This window comes from Carassius auratus, unplaced genomic scaffold (genome assembly GCF_003368295.1).
Source record: "Carassius auratus strain Wakin unplaced genomic scaffold, ASM336829v1 scaf_tig00216991, whole genome shotgun sequence".
In the NCBI taxonomy this organism is placed as follows: Eukaryota; Metazoa; Chordata; class Actinopteri; order Cypriniformes; family Cyprinidae; genus Carassius; species Carassius auratus.
In genome coordinates this window covers 38,257-60,558 of record NW_020528840.1, presented here as the reverse complement: position 1 = coordinate 60,558, position 22,302 = coordinate 38,257, and the positions used below count along the sequence as shown (strand labels likewise).

Sequence of the window (22,302 nt, the reverse complement as noted above, 5' to 3'; positions counted from 1 at the left end):
GTCAAAGCAGCTGTGCAGCTGATAACCAGTAACAGGCAGAAGACGCCGCGCGAGGCTGCAGCAGGCGTCGCGTCGCGCCGCGCTGATATTTAAACCATCCACACATCGCGAATGCCAGAGATGCGAGTTGTAGCGGTTTCTGCGCTGGGAACAGAAAGATGCTGCCTTTCCCGAGCCGACGCGTTCACGGATTAAGCTGGATTTCAGGGACACACCTGTAGATTTTTCACATGCTCTGCATAATGCCTGATCTGAGACAGTTCCTGATTTTAGTGCTCTTCCTGGGCTCGTTTGGAGAATGCCGGAGTAAACACAGCACGAGAGAGAGGAGGTGGACAGGAGCTGTGGAAACTCAGAAGCATGGGACGTAAGTGGCAATTCAGTCTTTGACAGCTGAACTTGGATTGACATACCATGCTGCTGATAATGTGGATTCACAAAAGATTATGAAAAAGATGCTGATGTTGATGCCTATTTTGGTGATGATGAATAGCAATTATCACATTGAAGAAGACTAAAGATTTCTGTCAACAAGTAGCCTACACATAACATCTTTATTTCCATCTAATAAACTGAGGTTTCAACTGGATTTTCTTCATCGATGAACTTATCACTGCAAAGACCTAATAAGGCAGTGATTCAACTTAAGGGCTAGTGGTTATCTGCAATACAGATATTTACAGAGCAGAGTTGCAGATATTATACAGTGTATAGCAACGGAGATATTATTACAAAATTGTAGAAATTAACCCTAGAATGTATGTGTAGGGGTGGCACTTTTTGCTTTACTTGTGGTCTTTTCATCTGAAAATTCAGGAATGGCTCAATTAAAGGGATAATTCACCCAAAAATAAATATTTAATGTTTATCTGCTTACCCCCAGGGAATCCAAGATGTAGGTGGCTTTGTTTCTTCAGTAGAACACAAACAAAGATTTTTAACACAAACCGTTGCAGACTCAGTCTTATAATGGAGGTGAATGGGAATCACAGCTAAAACATACAATAAAAAAAAACATATAGAAACAAAACCAAATTAAACCCTGCAGCTTGTGACGATACATTGATGTGTAAAGACATAAAACAATCGGTCTGTTGAAGAAACTGAACAGTATTTATATTGTTTTTACCTCTGATTCATGCAGTGTCCAAACTGTTAGAGTTCTCAGCAGCAGGCGTGTGAGGCGTCGTCTTCTTCTTCTTGCTTTACGCCAGAACGCAGACTTATAAGTGCATTACTGCCACATATCTCTCAAGTGGACCATTGACACTACTAATTGAGATTGTAGATAGAGTGTCAATGGTCCATTTGAGAAATAGCCGTGATTTCCATCCACTTACATTATATGACTGACGGTTTGTTAAAAATCTTTGTTTGTGTGCTACTGAAGAAACAAAGTCACCTACCCACCTTGAATGGCCTGTGGGTAAGCAGATAAACATCAAATTTACATTTTTGAACTATCCCTTTAAGTCTGAATTTTTATTCAAATGTTTGTTTTTTTTAGTAACAAAACAAGTAGTGTTATATAGTGTATCCATATATTTCTGTGCATATTTACCACATATATGAATTTTATGAGGGAAAGGTAGCATTGCATTTTAGGGTTAAATGGAAACTTATTTAAAAAAACATCAAGAAATTCATTACAAATGTACAACAGTTCTGTCAATCGATCAAGTGGTCAGTTAGCCAATTCTCCTTAAGGTCAAAAATCATTTGCACCATAAAATATATATTTTTTAAGTTGTAAATAAATGAAGGATATTTGCAGTATATTACTATTTATTTATTTTTACTTACTTTTTTGTATCTTTAATTAAATTAAATTAAAAGTAATTGTTTGTGAAATTTATTGGCCATTTTTAAGTGAAATTTGTTTCATACAAAATTTTCATTGTATCGGTTCTATATTGGTCTGTTATTTTTTAAAAGCATTTGATGACAATGCATCTGAGAAATGTGTTCAGAGATGACAGTGCCGCACATAAGAGCTGAGGTGATGGTGTGAACTCATTCATTGATGTTTTTCGCAGACTCATTTTTCGACCACCTTCATTAGCCTGATTTCTATATGACAGCAGAGTGCCATAAATGAGGCCGTGGGCCAGGGCGCAATTAACGTGACCCAGACAGATGATACCGCCACTGAACCGAACATGCATCACTGGTGTGCTCGAACTGGTACTTTTTACTCAGACAAACATTTCGCCCATCTGCCAAGGACAGTACGTTGGCACAAAGCTGTCCTGACAAACAGCTGACAAGGGTACAGCTCCATGGGTCTATCAAATTAAAACAAACAAACAATCTGCAGAATTAAAATGTTGTTAGAGTACAAATTTACATGAGAAAATCCAGCAGTAGTGCTGCAGACAGGGTGCCAGTCATGGCAAGCTGCCTTCTGTCTCATATTCACAACAGGAATTAAATTACAAATGGCAAGAAGCTGAGAGGAACGATGCAGTCTACTTCTAACTGGATACTTATTGAGTCACTGTCAGTGATTATGTTGTCACATAAAGAGTTAATTATGTACATTGTTTGACTAGAACCATCACAGTTCATGAATCCAGTGTTCAGTGCTCATCTAAGCATCTGTCGATAAGATCTCCTGTAATTAGAAAGCGATCCGGCTGCTGCAGCTAGTTCACCACTGCCTTAACAATTTGTTGATACAAGTGCCAAGCATGATCTTAATCCATCATTACACTTTTGCGGCTGCATTTTCACAGAAATTATGTAAACGCCATTGACTTTGAGGGTTTATACTGAATTTTTCATGTAACCGCTGGTAGATTCCACAAAACAATAGTGCACATTGTCTAAATTTGTGATATAAGAGGCTGATCTAAGTTTTTTTGGGACTTTGAAACCCGCAGCTCCCTGGCAAAGAAGCCACCGGATGTGACAAAATCACGGCGACTGAAAACAGAGCAGCTGTTGAAAGTGGACGACCATGACTTCACCATGAGGCCCGCGTTTGGAGGTTAGTTCATCATACTTCTGTCTCGCGAATAGGGCTGCACGATTATGACAAAAATCATAATTGTTGATTATTCCCTTGAAATTATAATTGCAAATACTAATTACAATATCACAATTTACATTGTATGATTTTAATAGTGTTATACTAAAACTAAAATTAAAACAATGGAAAGACCCTTAAGATAACGTAGGAAAAAAAGCATGTTAAGCACACACAATAACATTAGTGGACGAAATATCGCCGCTTTGAAGGATTAAATAATTGTGGCTTCCATAATTGTCAAAATAAGCCACAACCTCACTCTCGAGCCTATTTTTTTTTTAAGTCTTCAAAGATATCATGTATAGTAAGCATAATGTTAAAGGTTTAATGTTAACATCCTCTGAAGATTAGTAAAAAATAAGGCAAATGTTCTTAGCAAGAGTCTAAAAAAAGACATAACTCCTGTTGACAAAGGTTATAAACTGCTTTTATGATGTCTTCACTCCATTAGTTACTTAAGCCACAATTTTTTTTAGTTGCATTGTTTTGATCTCATGTACAGATTGCACATATTTAGTATGCACAGTTTGAGAACATTCAGGTCAGTTATTTTTCCAGCAGGCTTTAAATCTACATTGGCTCCCTCTAGAGGGGTAAACAGCCTCACTATTAAGCACAGTTGTGGCCTGTAATTAAGACTGGGATTTCATATGTTTTGAAAATTGGAGTTAACAGTATAATGTGCATTTTTATAGGCAGGTGAATTTAGCCCATTATTATTTGATATTAAGGAGGTTATATGATGTTGCTAAAAAGAACATTATTTTGGGTATTTGGAGTAATGAAATGTGTTTATGCGGTTTAAGGTAAAAAAAACAACAACATTATTTTCCACGTACTGCACATTACTGTTTCTCCTCTATGCCTAGCCTTTCTGAAACGCGTCGTTTTTTTTGTACAAAGTTCATCATTTTGAAAAGCGAGGTGTGCTCTGATTGGCCTTCTATATTCTAGTCGTAACCTCTTTTGGAAGACCAAACAAAGTATTTTTGCTTTCACAACAAAACACGCAGCATCTTTACAATATGGCGGTCTCAGCAGCAATAAAGTTACGCCTTCTTCTTTGCCTGAACATTTGGGTGGCGTTATGCAAATCTTTCCACATCGTGATGTAGACATGTGGGGGCGTGTTTAAACGAGGCATTTTAGGAGAACCTGGACGAGTCTAAACTTTTATTAAGAATATCTCTTTGGGTTTGAGACTTTAGTCTTTGTGATTTTAGGGATCTTATCTATTCACAAACAGCTTGTGACACTCCAATGAGAAAGGAAAAACTTGAAATCACATCATATGGAGCATTGTGTAGCATTTTCTCCAAACAATTATTTGCATAGACTTTTAAATTAATCAAATATGAAGTTTTAGAAAAAGTCTGAAACCAAATCAGTTTTTTTTTTAACTGGAAAACTATTTCTAGATCGCTAATCAAAGACAGTCTATTTTGTGTCATTGATCATGTGATTCTCTGTACAGATAATCATAAGTTTTTGCTTCCATTGAAGCACAAGTGGAGAACATAATCATGAGGTTTTACGCAAATGTGGAGTTTGTGGAGTTCAAGAGCTGCTGTCATTAAAGCAAAGGGCAGAAACCAATTACTTTCTGAAATTCATGCTTTTTTTCATGTAAATATTCCACTTGAATTGCTATGGTGATAATATAATTGCTCTTTTATTTCATGTTAAGAATAATAATGGATGTTTTTTTTTTTTGAATAAGCCAGCATGCTTTGAAAAACCTTGATTTAACATGCTTCCTTTACAAAGCAATACCTTATTTAACTCGCTCAGATCAATTGCATTGAAACTTTTTTAAGCTTTTAGCTCAGCAGATTGTACTCTTTACTCAAGCTTTTTACAGGAGTTTTAATGAGAATGTCACTGTTAGGAGAGTAAACAATCAATCAGATCACATAGAAACAGCTGGATATGTGTGTGCAGACTGATCCTCTGGGAAGAAGAGATTATCAAATAGGAATAATTTACCCCAAAAAATGCAAATTGACATGATTAATTCACTCTCGTTTAATTTATAATCTATATACTGTGATATTTTCAGTGATATCAGTGATAGTAATTTTATCATAGTAATACGATACAGACACGTTCAGAGTAAAAATGGCATGTCAAAAAGAAAAATGTTTGTGTGTACAAACATAACCTGCCATTTTTTATATGCAAGAATGTAATATTATTAAGGATTTATGACTTCTTATGGCTTCAGAAGACTTATATGATGCTTTTTATTTTTATTGGTTTTATTTTAAGTTTTTGTTGTTTTTTGGGGTCATTATGAACTGTCACTGCAATGGTGTAAAGATTCATAAACTCTTCCTTTTGTGATCCATGGACAAAAATAAGCATTAGGGTTTGGAATGAAGAAGGTGGGTAAATTATGTCAGAATTGTAAAAAATTATCTATTCCTTTAAACCAGAGACTTTTCTACCATTGCTAGAATTGTATTAACCCTTTAACTGCCGCTCGACCAAATGGTTGAGCACATTTTGAGTCACTATATTTTATTGAGAGGAGTACCTAACTTAATTCAAGCTGATTGAGCCATCTCTACCATCTGGTAGAGGTATGTTAAGCCAAAAAAAATCAACAGCATTTGTCACAACACTTCTTCTTTGATGGATGTCAGAGAGAAAGAAATCACTCCTGCCATGTAAACTGTTTTTGGTGAAATTTTGCAAGGTAAGCATATTTTTTTGACATATTACACTGTAAGAGCCCTAACTTTACAAAATTATTTTACTTGGTGCCATGAAAAAACTTTTGTATGTTTTCAATAATTTTTCAAAAACGTGCTCAACCAAATGGTTGATTTGTCACTTTATGGTAAACGTAGAAAAGCTAAGCAAATGTTTTAAAAATTATGGGACGTGTTGGGAAAAAAATACATTGAGTGTGGTAACTAATGACATAAGGAGATAAGAAATGCAAACAAAAAATGCTTTTTTTTTTTGGTGGGGCAGTTAAAGGGTTAAAGGATGATATAAGGGGAAGCTCAAGACTTCTCTTTAAGTGTACAACACTTAAAAGTTTATGCAGTAAAGGCTAAGAACTAAAGACAATTCTCCTACTAGTCCATAGTCCCCCTATTCTTTTTTTAATAATGTGTTCCTATATAGGGCAAAGAAAAAAACACTCCCGTGTTTGATGCTGTTCCCCCTCTGAATAGAGTATCTAAAAAGTCAGTCATTTGGATGCTCTGACTCTGCATACGTTTGGGAATTACTCTTTGTTCAGCAGGGGGTCACAGCAAAGGGAATGGAAATAGCCCAAACATATTCAAGCCCTCAGACACATACACAGATCTGTCAGCTCTGACAGTGATGCATTGTTGCATCTGCTTGACAGTGAAAACCTCACTGCTAGTTCAAAACATGATGTAATGAGTTCACAACTGTCATCCAGTGTCATTGATTTCATAGTGTCATAGATTTTCACCATGGGATTAAAGGCCACTTTCATTTGCTTTTCTTCCAAAACACAAAATAGCAATCAATCAATCAGTCAAAAAAAGAAGTCATTTTAAAATTATATATTTTTTATTTTATTCAAGGTAATTCAGTTTTTCAGTAAATGTCAAATAAGCGAAAGGATATTTTCGGGTGTAAAATACTTCCTACAGTGAGCTTCTAAAAGCTGACCATGAAGAATTAAAAAAAAAAAAAATGCACCTGATTCAGATAATCAACTCATACCGTATGTGCCAGACTGTACTGAATCCAAAATTACAGAGAAACTCTTTTTAAAACACTGAAAAGGTTATAAAATACCACTGATTATAAAGAAGTTGGTTCAGAACAAGAGGCTATTTTGCATGTAGTCATTTCTCAAAAATATCTTGCAGAAATATCACAGAAATTGTTGCTCTGTCAATATTTAGTCATTTAAAAAAAATATTTTATAATGTAGATTTTATAAACATTATAACTTACTTTATAATAATAATAATTATTATTTTAAGGTAATTAAGTCACGTTTTTTCAGTAAATGTCAAATCATTTAAAGAATTCCGGGCTTGAAGGGATAGTTCACCCCAAAATGAAAATTCTGCCATTAATTACTTGCCCTCATTCTATTCCCAGCTCATAAGACATTTGTTCATCTTAGGAACACAAATTAAGATGTTTTTGATGAAATCTGAGAGCATTTTTCTGCATAGACAGCAATGCAACACATTCTAGTCCCAGAAAGGTAAGGACATTGCTAAAATAGTCCATGTTACATCAGTGGTTCAACTGTAATTGTATGAATCTACGCAAATAACTTTCTTTGTGCAATAAATAAAAGACTCGATTTGTTTTCTTCAATGACACGTGTGTGCATTCCTCTGCTTGTTAACAAGGCGTCAGAACGCCGGCTCCAGTGTCAGCAGCACCACACTCATATCGTGGTACTCTCTTGAACGTGCATTCGAGACTAACATGTTAAATAAAGTCATTATTTTTATTTTCTTTGCACACAAACAATATTCTTGTTGCTTGATAAAATTACAGTTGAACCACTGATGTCACATGGTCTTTTTTTAACAATATCTTTCTGGGCCTTGAACATTTCTGTTTATGAGTCAGAAAGTCTTCGGATTTCATGAAAAATGTCTTAACTTGTGTCCTGAAGATGAAGGAAGATCTTACGGTTTTGGAACGACATGAGGGTGAGTAATTAATTAATTCACTTTTGGGTGAACTATCCCATCAAAAATTGACAGCACATTTGCGCATTGCAGCTCAAAAATACGGTATAACACCTGATGGACCAGACTGTATTAAAACCAAAATAATTGAGAAAGACTTCTCAAGATATAAAAGACTGGGAATTACCCAGTTACTAAACAGGCTGATTCAGAACAAGGGGTTGTTTTGCTTGTAGATGTTACTCAAAAATATTATGCTGTATTAAAAGTATTTCCATATGCATGGCTTTGTTGAACCAATTCTTTTTGCAATAATTATTAATAAATGAATAAAATCAAGGAAAAATCACATTGGCTTCTATCCCTGTATCCTGTCATATTAAACAATCCTGTTTAGCATGCTTTTCATCGACCAATTGCCGTATCCTATGCAATGATTAGTAAAAGGTAGCGCAGGTATGTGTGTACTGCATAATTGAGATTTACTTCAGAAGCAAAAGAGAATTGCTAATGCATGACTGCAGTCTGGTTTAGACCCAGAGACGGCTAACTGATGGCGCATAAATCTTATGCCTAATACTCCACAAAGGGAGGATCATTGATGTACGTAGAACATATAGATCTCACTCCATGTTTATGGGTCATTGCAGGGCAGTATGTGTTCCTTGATGTGAAGGATTAGGCATATTAAAGATTGGTATCATGTTGTAGATAACACACATCCCTGTTTAATTCTGTCTGCAGATTTGCATATGCGCAATGCTGCTTTCAATACTAATGTTTGGGCCAGCTGGGCAAGCAGCGCCTGAAATCCAGATACGAAATGAAATGAAAGATCAAAAGATATCAAGTAACATCTCCATGCCAAGATGCCACATGTTTTGAAGCCAGCGGCTTTTTATGTGTTATTCGTACACCCCAAATGGGCTGGATTCTCAAATTCGGCGAAAGGATCAGTTAGTCTTAGGAGCTGCATAAGAAACTAAAGACTATTGTAATCACATTACATTTTGTTGCCTCTCCCACTTTTTTTATTCGTCCATTAAAGACTTAAGCAGTTCTCGCTGATGGGTCGGTCCATCTGGAGGATCGCTCGATCTGCAATGGACTGAGGCGCTATGGCGCTGGTGACGAGATTAATCTGGCAGTAGTTTGTACTGATCGGCCGGTCAGCCAACCCCCGTGGATTAGCACATGCCCCGCAGACAGCTGGTTTAAAGACCGCCCACTGGCCAAACATCAACCAGCGGTCGCCAGCTCAGTGTCCTAGCCTCAGGAACTTTTGATAATCAAAAACTGGAAAGGGATGATTTGATCATTTTAAGTTACCTTAAAATAAACAACATTATGTCATTTCAAACCTATATGACTTACTTTTGTGAGAAAGAAAAATAATTTTTATGACATGGTTAAGAACAACAAGATAAAAACTGAAAATATATTTAGTTATTTATTGGTAAACTATGCCTTTCATGAATTTTTTTCATCATCATTTTGTTGTTTTAAACCTCCATGACGTTTGTCTACTGTGGAACGCAAAACTAGATTTTTTTTAATTATTTTAATTGGACAAAAAGTTTGTAAATAGAAAGAGGAAATTATTTTATTTATTTATTTTTTATGAACTATCCCTTTAATGAACATTTGTTGTTATCATTATGTCATTCTGAACCTGCATGTCTTACTTTCTTTTGTGGAACACAAAAGGTGATATTTTTTATGAATTTTAAGAAGATAAAATGTCATATGGGTTTAAGACATGAGAGTGTATGAATAATAATTCTTTATTTTTGTTTATTTATGTTATACTTACTGTCACTTCACATCTATTCTTTTGTAACTTTAATGATCATTTTATTGTAATCATAATTTTTTCTTATTTTTACTTTAATTTTTTTAAAGTGAATTTTAAGAGAATGAACAGTAATATGAGTTTGGAAGAGTGTGGAAATAATGTCAGTTTATTTATTTGTTTATGACGAAATCCCTTTAAAGAACATAATCATTAAGTTGTTCCAAAATTACTTTCTTTCTTCCGTGGATCACAAATGGAGATATTTTTTATGAATTTTAAGAGAGATAAACAATCATATATATTTGGAACAATTTGTGTAAACAAACATTTTATTTTTTAATTTTTAATTTTTTTGGTGAACTGTCCCTTTAATGATATCCTGTTATCAAAGAGGTATTTAAAATTAGTTTTTAATGAGAAAAGCACAAATACCCACCTTCAAGTGGTAACTACAATAGAGAAATAGGACCGCTGAACTCAAGGTCATTCTAATGGTTTCAGACTCAAACTGACAGCAGGGGGGTTGATTAGTTTGGACAGATCGATTTTACCTAGGAGCTGTGTCCTTAATCAGGCTTATTTGTGTGATATGAAAAGCCTTGATGGTACATGACAGGGAAATTGACAGGATGGTCCAGTGGGTGTTGCATGGCAATAGTTTAAATATGAGAATCTGGATAACATAAGAAAATTTGTAAAAGTCATCTCCACAGTTGGCGGTTATTTATCTACAGGACTCGGATGCATTTTCTGCAGCATTTAAAGTAATGCTTGTGCTTTTCCTGAAGGGTTTTTTACGAGTGATACATTAAGTGACACGTAATGGCAAGTTTCAGTCAGTGTCAGTATCATTTTAAGCATCAAAGTTTAATCCCCCATTTCCAATAATCTCATCGGATTACTAGGACTAGGAGTTGCCGATGGGACGCACTGAAAATCTCGTTTTGAATCTGTCTGTCGTTACTACATGATCCCCGTCCATATGTACAGGCCACCCACTGCCCATTTACCTTAATGTCTTACCTCCTGAGTGACAGATAGCCCTATTACACTAATCCTGGTAAAGAGCAAGGCTTTAGATATGCTACAAAAGACCTTACAAGTGCAACTCCATATAGTATATCAAAGCTGCAGTTCCGGTCGAAGGCCCGTCCTTTGACGGCTTACGATCCGTCAGATGTCAAAGCAGCTGCTAAGCCTTTTGTGAACAGATCCAGATCTGGCCGTGAGGATGTATTTAAAGATGCTCACAGAAGTCTAAGCGAATGCCCTGCTAATTGCACTGGTATGAATCTCTCAGAATCCAGTAAACAATGAGAATTATGAAAAATTAATGAATGGCATAGACAAAAGAGGTCATATAGCAATGGGATGGAGAATATGGTGTAATTCAGTTGACAAACAGTTGTATAAGTTGTATTAATGGATTCAAGTATTTATTTGTGCAGGTCCTGCTATTCCAGTGGGAGTAGATGTACAAGTGGAAAGCTTGGACAGTATTTCAGAAGTAGACATGGTAGGTAATCCCAAACAGTTGCTTTTCACATGTTTTGTTTTACATAACAACCTCAACCATTTGACTCTAAATTATACAACATATGAGGAGGACACATTAAACGGTTGAATTTTAATGTGACAAAAATGAAGCCTGTTTTTAAGATTTTTGGCATTATTTTCACTACAGTTTTGTACATTTCGGCCTCAAATTTTTTTTGTTTAAATTTAAATACAATAAATACAATAAAAACAAAGCCAGTAAAATACTACCATAAATATTATAAATATAAAAACATTTATTATAATAAAATAGTACTGTAATTATTATAGTATATATAATTTCTTTCTTTTGATTTTGATAAAAAATGGCTTTGACATGTTCTACACAAGTTTTGTAAGAATCACTCTCAATTTCATAATTCTCTAGCTTTTTGCCCATTTATTACTGGCTGTTTTGCAGTTACTGAGTCCCACAAGGGTATTCCTTAAAAAGAACTGCTGCGTCTCTGATGTCAGAAACTTTGATCATGGATCTTCTTTTTACTTTTGTTTTAACAGAGAATGACACCCATTCTGCCACTCTGTTCTCATGTTGTGGGTTTCCCTCATGGTAGAAGCCTATGTGCGATGCAACAAAGAAACTGTGTGGTGCTTTTATTGACCATATATAATTGCTGGCCATTTGAAATGTTTATACAAAAGAAAGCATAGAGAAGGGATGATCTGCTTGAGCGATTTAGAGAGGCATCATATGGAGGATTGAGAGTAACACCGACTTTCTATTTATAACAAGCTGCAAATAAAAGACTTGTAAGGAATTGATGTAAAATGTGAAATTGGCCTTGCACTTGCTGCACCAATAAAACAGTTGCCACTCCAAAAACTTTGGAGTGTGTACATTGCCAGTATTGTCACATAACCTTTGAAGAACATGTCTAGCTCATCTCACCCTGAAATCAAAAGAAAAAGATTTTGCTTAGGAAATAAAGCCTACATAATGTTTTTATCATTGGGCATTATTTTATTGACCAGTGATCATATCCCCTCCTCTCAATTCTTATTACTGTAATGCAAAGAAAATCCCATTCTAATCACTATAAATATTATTTATGTCATAATTTATGTTGTTGAAAACACAAAGAGTTCCTTCCTTGGATCACAAAAGCTGTCAAGCTTCAAAAGGATACCAAAGTCCCATTAAAGTGGTTCCTGTGACTTGTGCTCTATGTTCTTATGTCTTCAGAGGCCTTTTGGGATATTCCACACAAGTCATATGAATGTCTCAGTTACGTACGTAACCCTCATTCCCTTATGGAGGGGACGGAGACGTTATGTCGTGACCACATAGGGGTTTTACTTCAGAGCCCCAGTCCGCTCTGACTTTCAGAGAAAATGCCAGTAAATTTTGGCTAGGGGATTTAAGTGGACCTGAGCCACTCCCGTGGATATGGGTATAAATAGGAGACCGGTGCATCCACTCATCAGGTCTTATGCTGAGGAGTCTATAACGTGTCTCTGGCAACCAGCGATGGTTCAAGGTTGTGGCATGGGGACATAACATCGATCTAACACTACGTATTTTGTTGGGATGACATAGGGGGTCCATGGAAAGCGCCGCAACCTGAACCCTGTCACAATCCTGCAAATGTTAACAAGCAGCTGCGTGTCAGACAAATGCTATGCAAAGGTCATAACCTTCCCATTGCCCCAGCGTAAATTTGCTGACTTTGGCACCCACAGGGACAAAAAGGTGAGTACATCACTGCTGGAGATAGCCAAGCAGCTGTTCCTATGACAGATTCTTTTTTCTTAAGAGAAAGGATTTCGACCTTTGTGAAAGGTGCTTCACGCCTTTCCTGTTTGTTGTTTACATCTTTGGTAGTAACGAAGGGGAAGTGAGCCTTTCAGAGAAGGGTGCTACGGAAACCACATTCTGCCCTTAGGGAGGCATCATGTGGAGACATTGATATGGACTGACCCAAGCCTGGGGCATTACTACATATGGGATGTTCCTCTGAGGCAGGTCCTACCTTGGAGTATGGAGGAACGGGTGCCAGCAGAGACTGACTGAGTGGTCTGTCAAAGGGAAGACACAGGTTCACCGAGAGGGAAATCTTACTGTGGAATAATACACATATGGGATCACCCGCAGGGAATCAAGCCATATGGACACCTAGCCCAATAACACTCCATGTGGAGTGAGCACTCATGCCCAAGGGGCACATCTCGCCTTGGGATTGGTACAGGCAATTGCATCCACTATCCAGTGGACCAATCTCTGCTTGGAGACAACTTTCCCTTTTTTTGCTCTTTTTTTAGCAGACAAAGAGCTTGATGCCCAATTCCTATAATGGCGCAAGGTCACCCCTCCTGGGTGGGGTGGGGGGGGGGGGGTTGGGGGCATGTACTGCCATGCCTGACCCTCGTCCATCAGGTCAACTGCTGCAAACCAATCCTGGGGCTGGATGCATCTGATGATGTGCTTCTGTCTCAACATCTTGATTAAAGGCATCAGATTAAAGGCTTTTGATGGGAGACACGGACGATTCCTGCAAGTGGTGGCGTTTTGTGGGCACAAGTTCACCGCAACCGCTGGGGAATGTCTATGTACCCCCTAGCTGCCCCTTTATGGACAAAGTATGGACAAAGGAGGGAGACAAGTGGCTTCTGGCTAAAAAAAGGGGCTCTTCCCGACTTCAGTTCCTTATGCACCTCCAAGAAAAAAAGGCACTTGTGCACAATGACCACAACCAAGAGAACACGGATGGAACGGCATCTTTAAAAAGACGCGAGCCGTCCCTGATGAGAAACTGCTCTTTCAGGGTGCTTTCACACCTGGCCCGTTGTTTCACAACCTGCCGCGTTTCCCCCCTTTTTAGATGACAGACAACTGATAAGTGGAATCCAGGAAAATAAACCACGGAACTTTAACTAATGAGAGAACGGTGTACTCACATGTGACTTGTATTAATAAATTTGGTCCATTTAGACACTGCCGTGTGAAAGCAAATTGCACCAAGAATAAAAAGCTAAATTGTAACAATTTTAATCCATGTTTCAGAACAAATCAATCTACAGATTTAAAAGCACCCTTAGTTGAAGCACCCAGGGGAATTGCTGAATCATTGGGGGCATCGCTGTTTGTGCCATCATCCCAACCAGGAACAGCTTCTTTCTTCCAGGCAGAACAAAAAGGCGAGAAGAAATCATTCACCCAGTCAGCTCCGAAGCAAAAATCGAAATGAGTGGATTTACCTGTCGCCTATTTATACCTGTATGCATGGAGGGTGGCTCAGGTGTACAAAATCCTCTAGCCGAAATTCATTGGCGTTTTCTCTGAAAGTCAGAGCGGATTGGGGCTCTCAAGTAAACCCCCTATGTCGTCACAACATAACTTGTAGTGACAGATAGGGAAACACTTTTATAGTAATTCAAAAAGGGCAGAGAAGTTGTTGAAGTTTCTTGTGACATGCACAGTCTCCAAATGTCTTATTTTGTGTTCCAAGGAAAAAGACAGTCATACAGGCTTGGAATAACAGCATGTACAAGACGAGCATGACCTGAGCAAATCATGAGTAAAAAACATATGTAAACGATGATGGAATTTTATTTTTGATAAACTATTCCTTTAAAATCATATATTTTTCTTTCAAATTACATGCATAAGAATCAAATATTTTTCACCTCACAGTTAAAGGCTTTGAAGGAGATATGTTTATCACACAAAACCTTAATAGACATATTATAATAGACATAAAAGTCTTTGGGCCCTATTTTAACGATCTGAAACGCAAGTGTCAAAGCGCGAAGCGCAAGTAAGTTTGTGGGCGGGTCTCGGCGCTGTTGCTATTTTCCCGGCGGGATAAATGGCTCTTGCGCCCGGCGCAAATCTAAAATGGGTTGGTCTGAAGCAGCTTCATTATTCATAGGTGTGGTTTGGGCGTAACGTGAAATAAACCAATCAGAGCGTCATCCAACATTCCCTTTAAAAGCAGGTGCGCAAGTTCCATTATGGATTGCTATTATTATGGCGTATTTACCAGGCGCACGCCAGGAGCGGTTCACAGCCGAGGAGACTGATGTTCTTGTAAGAGCAGTGAAAGACAGAGAAGTTGTGTTGTATGGGGAGGGGAGAATAATTAGCCTGAATAATTTGTAAGCTAGATTTATGCCTATTTTGTTCACATCTTCGTGGCACACCACAATGATTTCCGTCATCTCATGTGTTAATATTTTTTTAGTGTAACAATTTATGATTTGCAAAAATAACTGTTGCATCTGTGTAGATTACATGAGCAAAGTGTATGCAACGCGCCACTGACTTTAGACTAGGTTTTTTCTGGTCAGTGGCGCAATTGTTTAATGGAACAGCAAAATAGCACCAGGGATTGTTTGCGCCGGAACACGCCTCCTTTTTTGCGCTGAACCGCCCAGGGAGCGCAAGTTCATTCACTAGTTTAGCGACGTGCCTCTGTGGAGGGAAAAGCGCGCTTTGCGCGGGTGCAAAATAGGAATGACACATGCGTCGGTGTACAAAGTCAATTGCGCTGGGTGCAAGATAGGGCCCTTTATCTTATTAATGTCAAAAATAATTTATAATTTTTCTTCTATCAATTCGGGTCAAATGTGTCAAATTTCCATGAGAATATCCCAAATATACTGTTTAAAAGAACAGTATTTATTTGAAACAGAAATTTTTATAACATTATAAATGTCTTCACTGTCTGTGTTGATCAATTTAATGCATCCTTGCTGCATAAAAGTATTAATTTCTTTGAAAAAACAAACAAACAAAAAAATTCATCATTTAAGCAGAACAGAAAACAAGAATGGTATATCCTCCTCTAAAAATCATTGTGCTTCAACTAAAAACTCTTACAATTTCTTTTTCTTCATCTGTGTAGGACTTCACTATGACATTATACCTGAGACACTACTGGAAGGATGAGCGCTTGTCTTTCACCAGCACCACAAATAAAAGCATGACTTTCGATGGGCGCTTGGTGAAGAAGATCTGGGTTCCTGACGTCTTCTTCGTCCACTCTAAAAGATCTTTTATTCATGACACCACCACAGAAAATATCATGCTGAGAGTGTTCCCTGATGGTCACGTTCTTTACAGCCTGAGGTAAAAAAGCAGATTATCTACACCGGCATTTCGGACTTTTGAGAGTGCCATTATAATTGTAAATTATGTATATATGTATAGAGTTTAAATGCATTTATGCAAATGTACTTATACTATAATTCCTGTTAATTTTGTACAATGTAAGAAAAATTTTGTATTTATTCAGTTCAGCAGTTACTACATTTCACCATCAAGCAACTCATGGTTTCATTTAAATGTGGTTCGAAAACAAAAGCACGTCGCTGGGCTTAAGCATTTGCATATTGCTGCGGTGTTAAAATTAGAACGACGCTTCTGGCCTGTGATGTTTTTGCTGTGTCTTTTGTGCTGTGAGTTAAAAATTAGGCCAAGCTACCTGCGTGCAGGCTATAATCAAGGGCTAGGGCTGAGTTCAAAGTCAAATTTCAGACACTGTTCTGGCTCCAGGGAAAGTGTCATTATTGATGAGACTGGCCCAGATTATTTCCGTTGTCCGACAAATGATGGACACCGCTGTAGAGAACAGAGGAGAGAAATTCAGAGCAAAAATGAGACAGCCTTAGAGTCGGTTCAGTAAATGGCGCTCCTGTGCCATCCTTGACTAGCATTACTAAGCACATTTACATCGCATTTACATTTTTATTTCTTAGCAGGAGCTTTCTTACCAAAGCTACTGTCATTCCAAGCCCATATGACTTTCTCTTTTTTGTAAATAAAAGGAGATGTTTAGCAGAATTTCCAAGCTGCTCTTTTGGACATAAAAGAGCAGCTTGGAAATTCTGCTAAACATCTCTGCTCGAAAACTACTTGAGTTTCAGAGAACTCAATAAAACCCTCCAAAATAAAAGTTTGGTGTAATTTGAAAATAATTATGAAGAAATATGTTACTATTGTGTGCTAAAAGTTACTTATTAAAGTAATACTAATACTGATATTATTTTTTAAAGAAATATCATACAGCCATCATATTTTTTTCCATGTTTTAATTTATACAGTTCTGTAGTGCAGCATCTTATCTGACCAAAAAATATATAGAAAATAAGGTTTATTGTAAAGTTATTCTTTTATTTAAATTTGGTTGCATTTTAAACAATTGATTGCACTGTTAAATGTTTCATTTTATTAACCACCATATTTAATTATAAATTAGTCTTAAATCATAAAACACAGTACCCATAAGAATGGAAAATTTAGTAGTAAAAACAATAAATCTTTCCATGAAATCCTAATTTAAAAGGCATCTTACTCTGTGGAGTTTTTGAACAAAAAAAATTGATATGTAAAAAATATTGTGATAACTTTTGGACATATTGCCCAGCTCTACAAGTAAATCATACATCTTTGGACATGAAGGTTGAGGAAATGATGACACAATTTTCATTTTTGGGTAAACTATCAACAGTTACCAATTTCATTTGAATCCACATACTGTATGAAAATTCCATGATTCTGGGTTCAAAAGTGAATAATGAAGGTGTCTGTGAGGAATATGATGAAATATAAAGATCTAAGACGGTGGGTTTCTGTATTTTCATCCAAGTTATACATGGTTCTTGTGCCCAGGGTCACCGTTACAGCAGCCTGCAACATGGACTTCAGCCGTTTCCCGCTGGATTCACAGTCCTGCTCTTTGGAGTTGGAGAGCTGTGAGCGAATCATTAATTTGTGTTATTTTTAGTGCGGCACATGCTCAATTAACTCTGCCAAGTTAGTTTTTTCCTGAAACGGATCCTTCTTTTCTAGACGCCTACACGGATGAGGATCTGATGCTGTACTGGAAAAGTGGAGATGAGTCTTTGAGTATAGATGACAAAATCTCTCTCTCTCAGTTCCTCATACAGAAGTTTCACACCACCTCTCGACTGGCTTTCTACAGCAGCACAGGTATTGGGGGATTATTTGTCAAGTTGATTTATTTTAAAGTAGTGTGGCCCCGAGACGGATTTGATCACTTAAGTCACACTTAAAAGTGTATAAATGGTATTACATTAAATATCAAAGCAAGTGGCATCTGACTGCAAGCTTATGACGCTTTACTCTTTATTTCTCTAAGCTGGTTTTGCAGTAACATTTAATCAACTGGTGCCACTGGTTTATCAGATTGTGTTCAACAACTACAGTGTGTCCTAATTTTGAACAGTGTGTAAATATTTGTATAATTTACAGTCTAACAAATGTCTTAAATATATATATATATATTTTATATATATATATATATATATATATATATATATATATATATATATATATATATATATATATATATATTTTTTTTTTTTTTTTCTGTCTTGGTTTAAAATATAATACTATTCAAAAGTTTAGGGTCAGTAAGACTTTTGGTTGTTGTAATGTAGTCATTTCTATTTAAAATAAGTGCCGTACTTTCTATTAATCAAAGAATACAAATAAAAATGTATCATGGTTTCCACAAAAATATCATATTAAAATATAATATCAAATCTGCATATTAGAGTGATTTCTGCAGGATCACGTGACACTGAAAACTGTGGTAACGATGCTGATAATTCAGCTTTGCCATCACATTTTTAATTAAATTTTAAAATGAATTCAAACAGGAAACAGTTATTTTAAATTGTGCAAAACTGTATTAATATTTCACTATGTATAGTACAATATTTCTCGTGTAGCTAAAGGGTTAATATTTGATTCCATCTGTCTTTTTCTCTCTTTCTCTCTTTAGGGTGGTACAACCGCCTGTATATAAACTTTACTCTTCGCCGCCACATTTTCTTCTTCCTGCTACAGACTTATTTCCCTGCCACACTTATGGTTATGTTGTCATGGGTATCATTCTGGATTGATCGCAGGGCTGTTCCTGCCAGAGTCTCATTAGGTAAGATTATCGCAAATCAACATGTTTGCCTCGGGCATCACTGTTGCTTCCAATGTTAAGTTACGCACCTGCAGATTTAAACAGGATGTGCTGATTTTATCAAGGTATCACCACGGTGCTCACCATGTCCACCATCATCACTGGGGTGAACGCCTCCATGCCCAGAGTCTCCTACATCAAAGCTGTGGACATTTACCTGTGGGTCAGTTTTGTGTTTGTGTTCCTGTCTGTCTTGGAGTATGCAGCAGTCAACTATCTGACCACGGTCCAGGAGAGGAGAGAGCGTAAGCTCAGAGATCGAGCAGTTAGAGAGCAGGTAAAAAAACTAAAATTAATTGGTTAAAGAAACAGTACACACCAAAATGAAGGTGTTTGATTTTTTTCAAGTCCCCATGACATGAAATGGAAGGTTTTGTTTTTCTTACTACATATTTATTAGCTTTGATGGTAATCTTTATGCTAACATTCAACTTAAAATAAGATGGAACATGTGATGTCTTTCTATTCTAGAAAACTGTTTCAAAATATCAGTAATAATATAAAGATTTCAATGTAAGGTATGTTTACTGTTGTCACATGATCATAAAGCGCATTTGATTTGGTTAGTTCTGTCATATCAGATCTCAGGAATAAATGTTAATTTGCTTTAAAAAAAAGTCTTCAGTTTTAGCAGTCTAATCAAATAATGAGTCTGGAAAGAGATTTTTAAGTGTTGTTGAAAATCACACCTTATATACTTAACTGGAAATGTAAGGTCGAGTGCATTGCACAGCAAATTATTGTTATACTCATTTTATATTATGCATTGTTTTCCAACTGTAAAACACTACTTTGTCATGACATTTTCTGTGTAACCTCATTATGTAAATGTTAATAAAAATAGAGTAATTTTAATTCAATTTTGCAAATAAATAACTCTTGTAATTTCAATCAAATATTCAATCATAACACAAAAGATTGTGTTGATATTTTGTCCAACTCATCCATTAATAGAAAATCATGTCAACCACATTGCACTGTGGAATATTGTACATCACACAGAGTGTACGTTTTAAATTTATGTCTGTGCATATAGAAATTTTGCCTACAGCGAACTGTATACAATATACATACTTAATATTATAAACTATACTAATCATGTTAAAAGGTTATTGGCATTATATTTTCATGTTAAAAAGCCATTGGCATGCCTTCTATATAGAGTGCAACAGTGCCCACCAACTTTATCACTTGCTTTGGTTCATTGAAGTTTTTTTGCCATTTATTTTTTCCCCATAGGTCTTTGTTTAGGAGTTATATGAAATGAACCAAGCCATCCAGCTACAATGGGAATTATTAACTGAGTTTCAATAATATAAGATGCTGGCTTCAACAGAATCATATTTCAATCGATTAGCAACCTCGTAGCTCACAGTTTATTAATTATTATTAAAAATCAGGGCTCGTATTCACAAAAAAAAAAAAAAATGAATTTAACACTGAGTGCTCGTAAATAGCAGTAAAAGGCTATCATGGCTAAAGACATGCAAACATAAAAGAAAACCAAACTGGACACAAGAACAGCCGTTACTTTTTGCACAGCTGGTTAATGAAAACTAGGATATAATCAAAGGAAAATGTGGAGTGGGGATAACCTCCAAAACCAAAAGTTTTTAAATCAGCGAGTTAAGAGCTACTTTTGGCCTTAAGATGCTGTGTGAAATGGGCCCAGAAAACAATTTTTACTTCTAGAACTCAACTGTTGCATTCTGTATTGTGTATTAACACATTCCCTCTCTCATCAAACTACTAATGGTTGAGTAATGTTGATAAGATAGTCAGCCATCAGCTAATTACTGCCAACTGATAATTTGCCCTTGTTAATGATCTCTTTCTTTGTTCTCTGTTCTCCCTGACCACCCAACTCAACCTGTTCCAGTCATTGCCCTGCACCTGTGGTATGTCCCACACCAGGACCATGATGTTGGATGGGACCTACAGCGAGGCTGACACCAACAGCTTGGCTGGCTACACAGAAGCTCCCATGGTTCCCGATGAAGTGGGGCCAGAGAAGCAGGAGCACATGGTGGTTCATCTGTCAGTGAGCAGCGAATCTACCAACACTAAGAAAAAGGGCATCCGCGCCTTACGCATCATGCAGAACACGCATGCCATTGATAAATACTCCCGCATGATCTTCCCTGGAGCCTATATTATTTTCAACCTTATTTACTGGTCGGTATACTGCTGATCGTTCACCAGCTACATCCATCTTTTAAACTTTTTATGGACGTTTTTATACAATCATCCTTGATTTTGTGATGCACATCAAACATTGGCGCATGTGATACCAAACTGCAGTTAACTTTGTCACTTTTCATACGCAAAAAGACTGGCGAAATGCAAAGTGAAGGCAGGTTAGAAATCGCTTCGTTTAGGGCTTTTCAGGTTTATGACAAATGAACTTTACAACACTTATCAGATTTTTTTACAGGCTTATGTGTTTTCTCTTCATGTTTGTGTCATTGGACTATTAATGATATAGTATGTACAGAGCAAGAAAGTCTGGTGTTAGCTTCTGTTTTAAAGGTGTACTAATTAATTTTTCTACTGTTATACAGCTAACAAAAATTATTCGTTTTAATAAATATGGTACACACTCACCAGATCCAGTCATATCGCTGGCTTAGTAAATGCAGGTGTGAATACATAATGTGGGTTGCCATGTTGAGATCCTACGACTAGCTGTGTTGTGCAATTTAAGCAGTTTAATAATAAGTTAAAACATTTATTTATATAGCATATATTTATACAGTTTAGCCATGCTAAGGGTGCTCTACGAAATAAATAAATCAGAGATTAAACTAATCAAACGTTCTTAAAAATTTTTTTTACATAATTATTTAGTGCACCTTTAAGTCTATAGGCAAGACCGGATGTTTATGCAAAGGCAATCACTCATCTTAATGTAAATTATTTGGATATGTTTATGTGGTGTGTGTATGTGAGTGTATTTGATACCATTATATTTCTCATGCAAAATAAATAATATTGTCTTTACTGTGGCTCATATGCATGCATGTTTATTTTATTGATTATATTTACATTTTGCATTAGGAGTGTACTCCAACCTGAATTTGCCTTGAAGGTGCAGAAGAATTCAATGCAAAGCTTAAATGGCAGTCAGTGAAAGCTAAATGTTACTGTAGTTTTTATAACATAGCCTTGAATACATCTTGAAACTGCCTTGATAACAATATCAAACACAGAAGGTGATGATTCATTTTGGCAGGATGATTTTATTGCACATACAGGCATCACATTAAAATTTAAAAATGTATAGGCTATAGACCAACAAATATGTTGTATTCTTAAAATGCAGAGATCCGTACA

The 22,302-nt window shown here is 36.5% G+C and overlaps 1 protein-coding gene across 1 annotated transcript; it reads left to right on the top strand.

Annotated features, from left to right (window-relative positions):
* Positions 1-31: 31 nt before the first annotated feature.
* On the top strand, positions 32-21,937 carry LOC113099659 (gamma-aminobutyric acid receptor subunit rho-2-like). The gene is made up of 9 exons (XM_026264549.1): positions 32-367; positions 2,883-2,989; positions 10,921-10,988; positions 15,874-16,097; positions 17,640-17,722; positions 17,820-17,960; positions 18,778-18,930; positions 19,035-19,246; positions 20,849-21,937. The coding sequence occupies exons 1-9, from the start codon at positions 231-233 to the stop codon at positions 21,158-21,160; spliced, it is 1,437 nt and encodes a 478-aa protein (XP_026120334.1). The 5' UTR covers positions 32-230; the 3' UTR covers positions 21,161-21,937.
* The last annotated feature ends 365 nt before the right edge of the window (positions 21,938-22,302 follow it).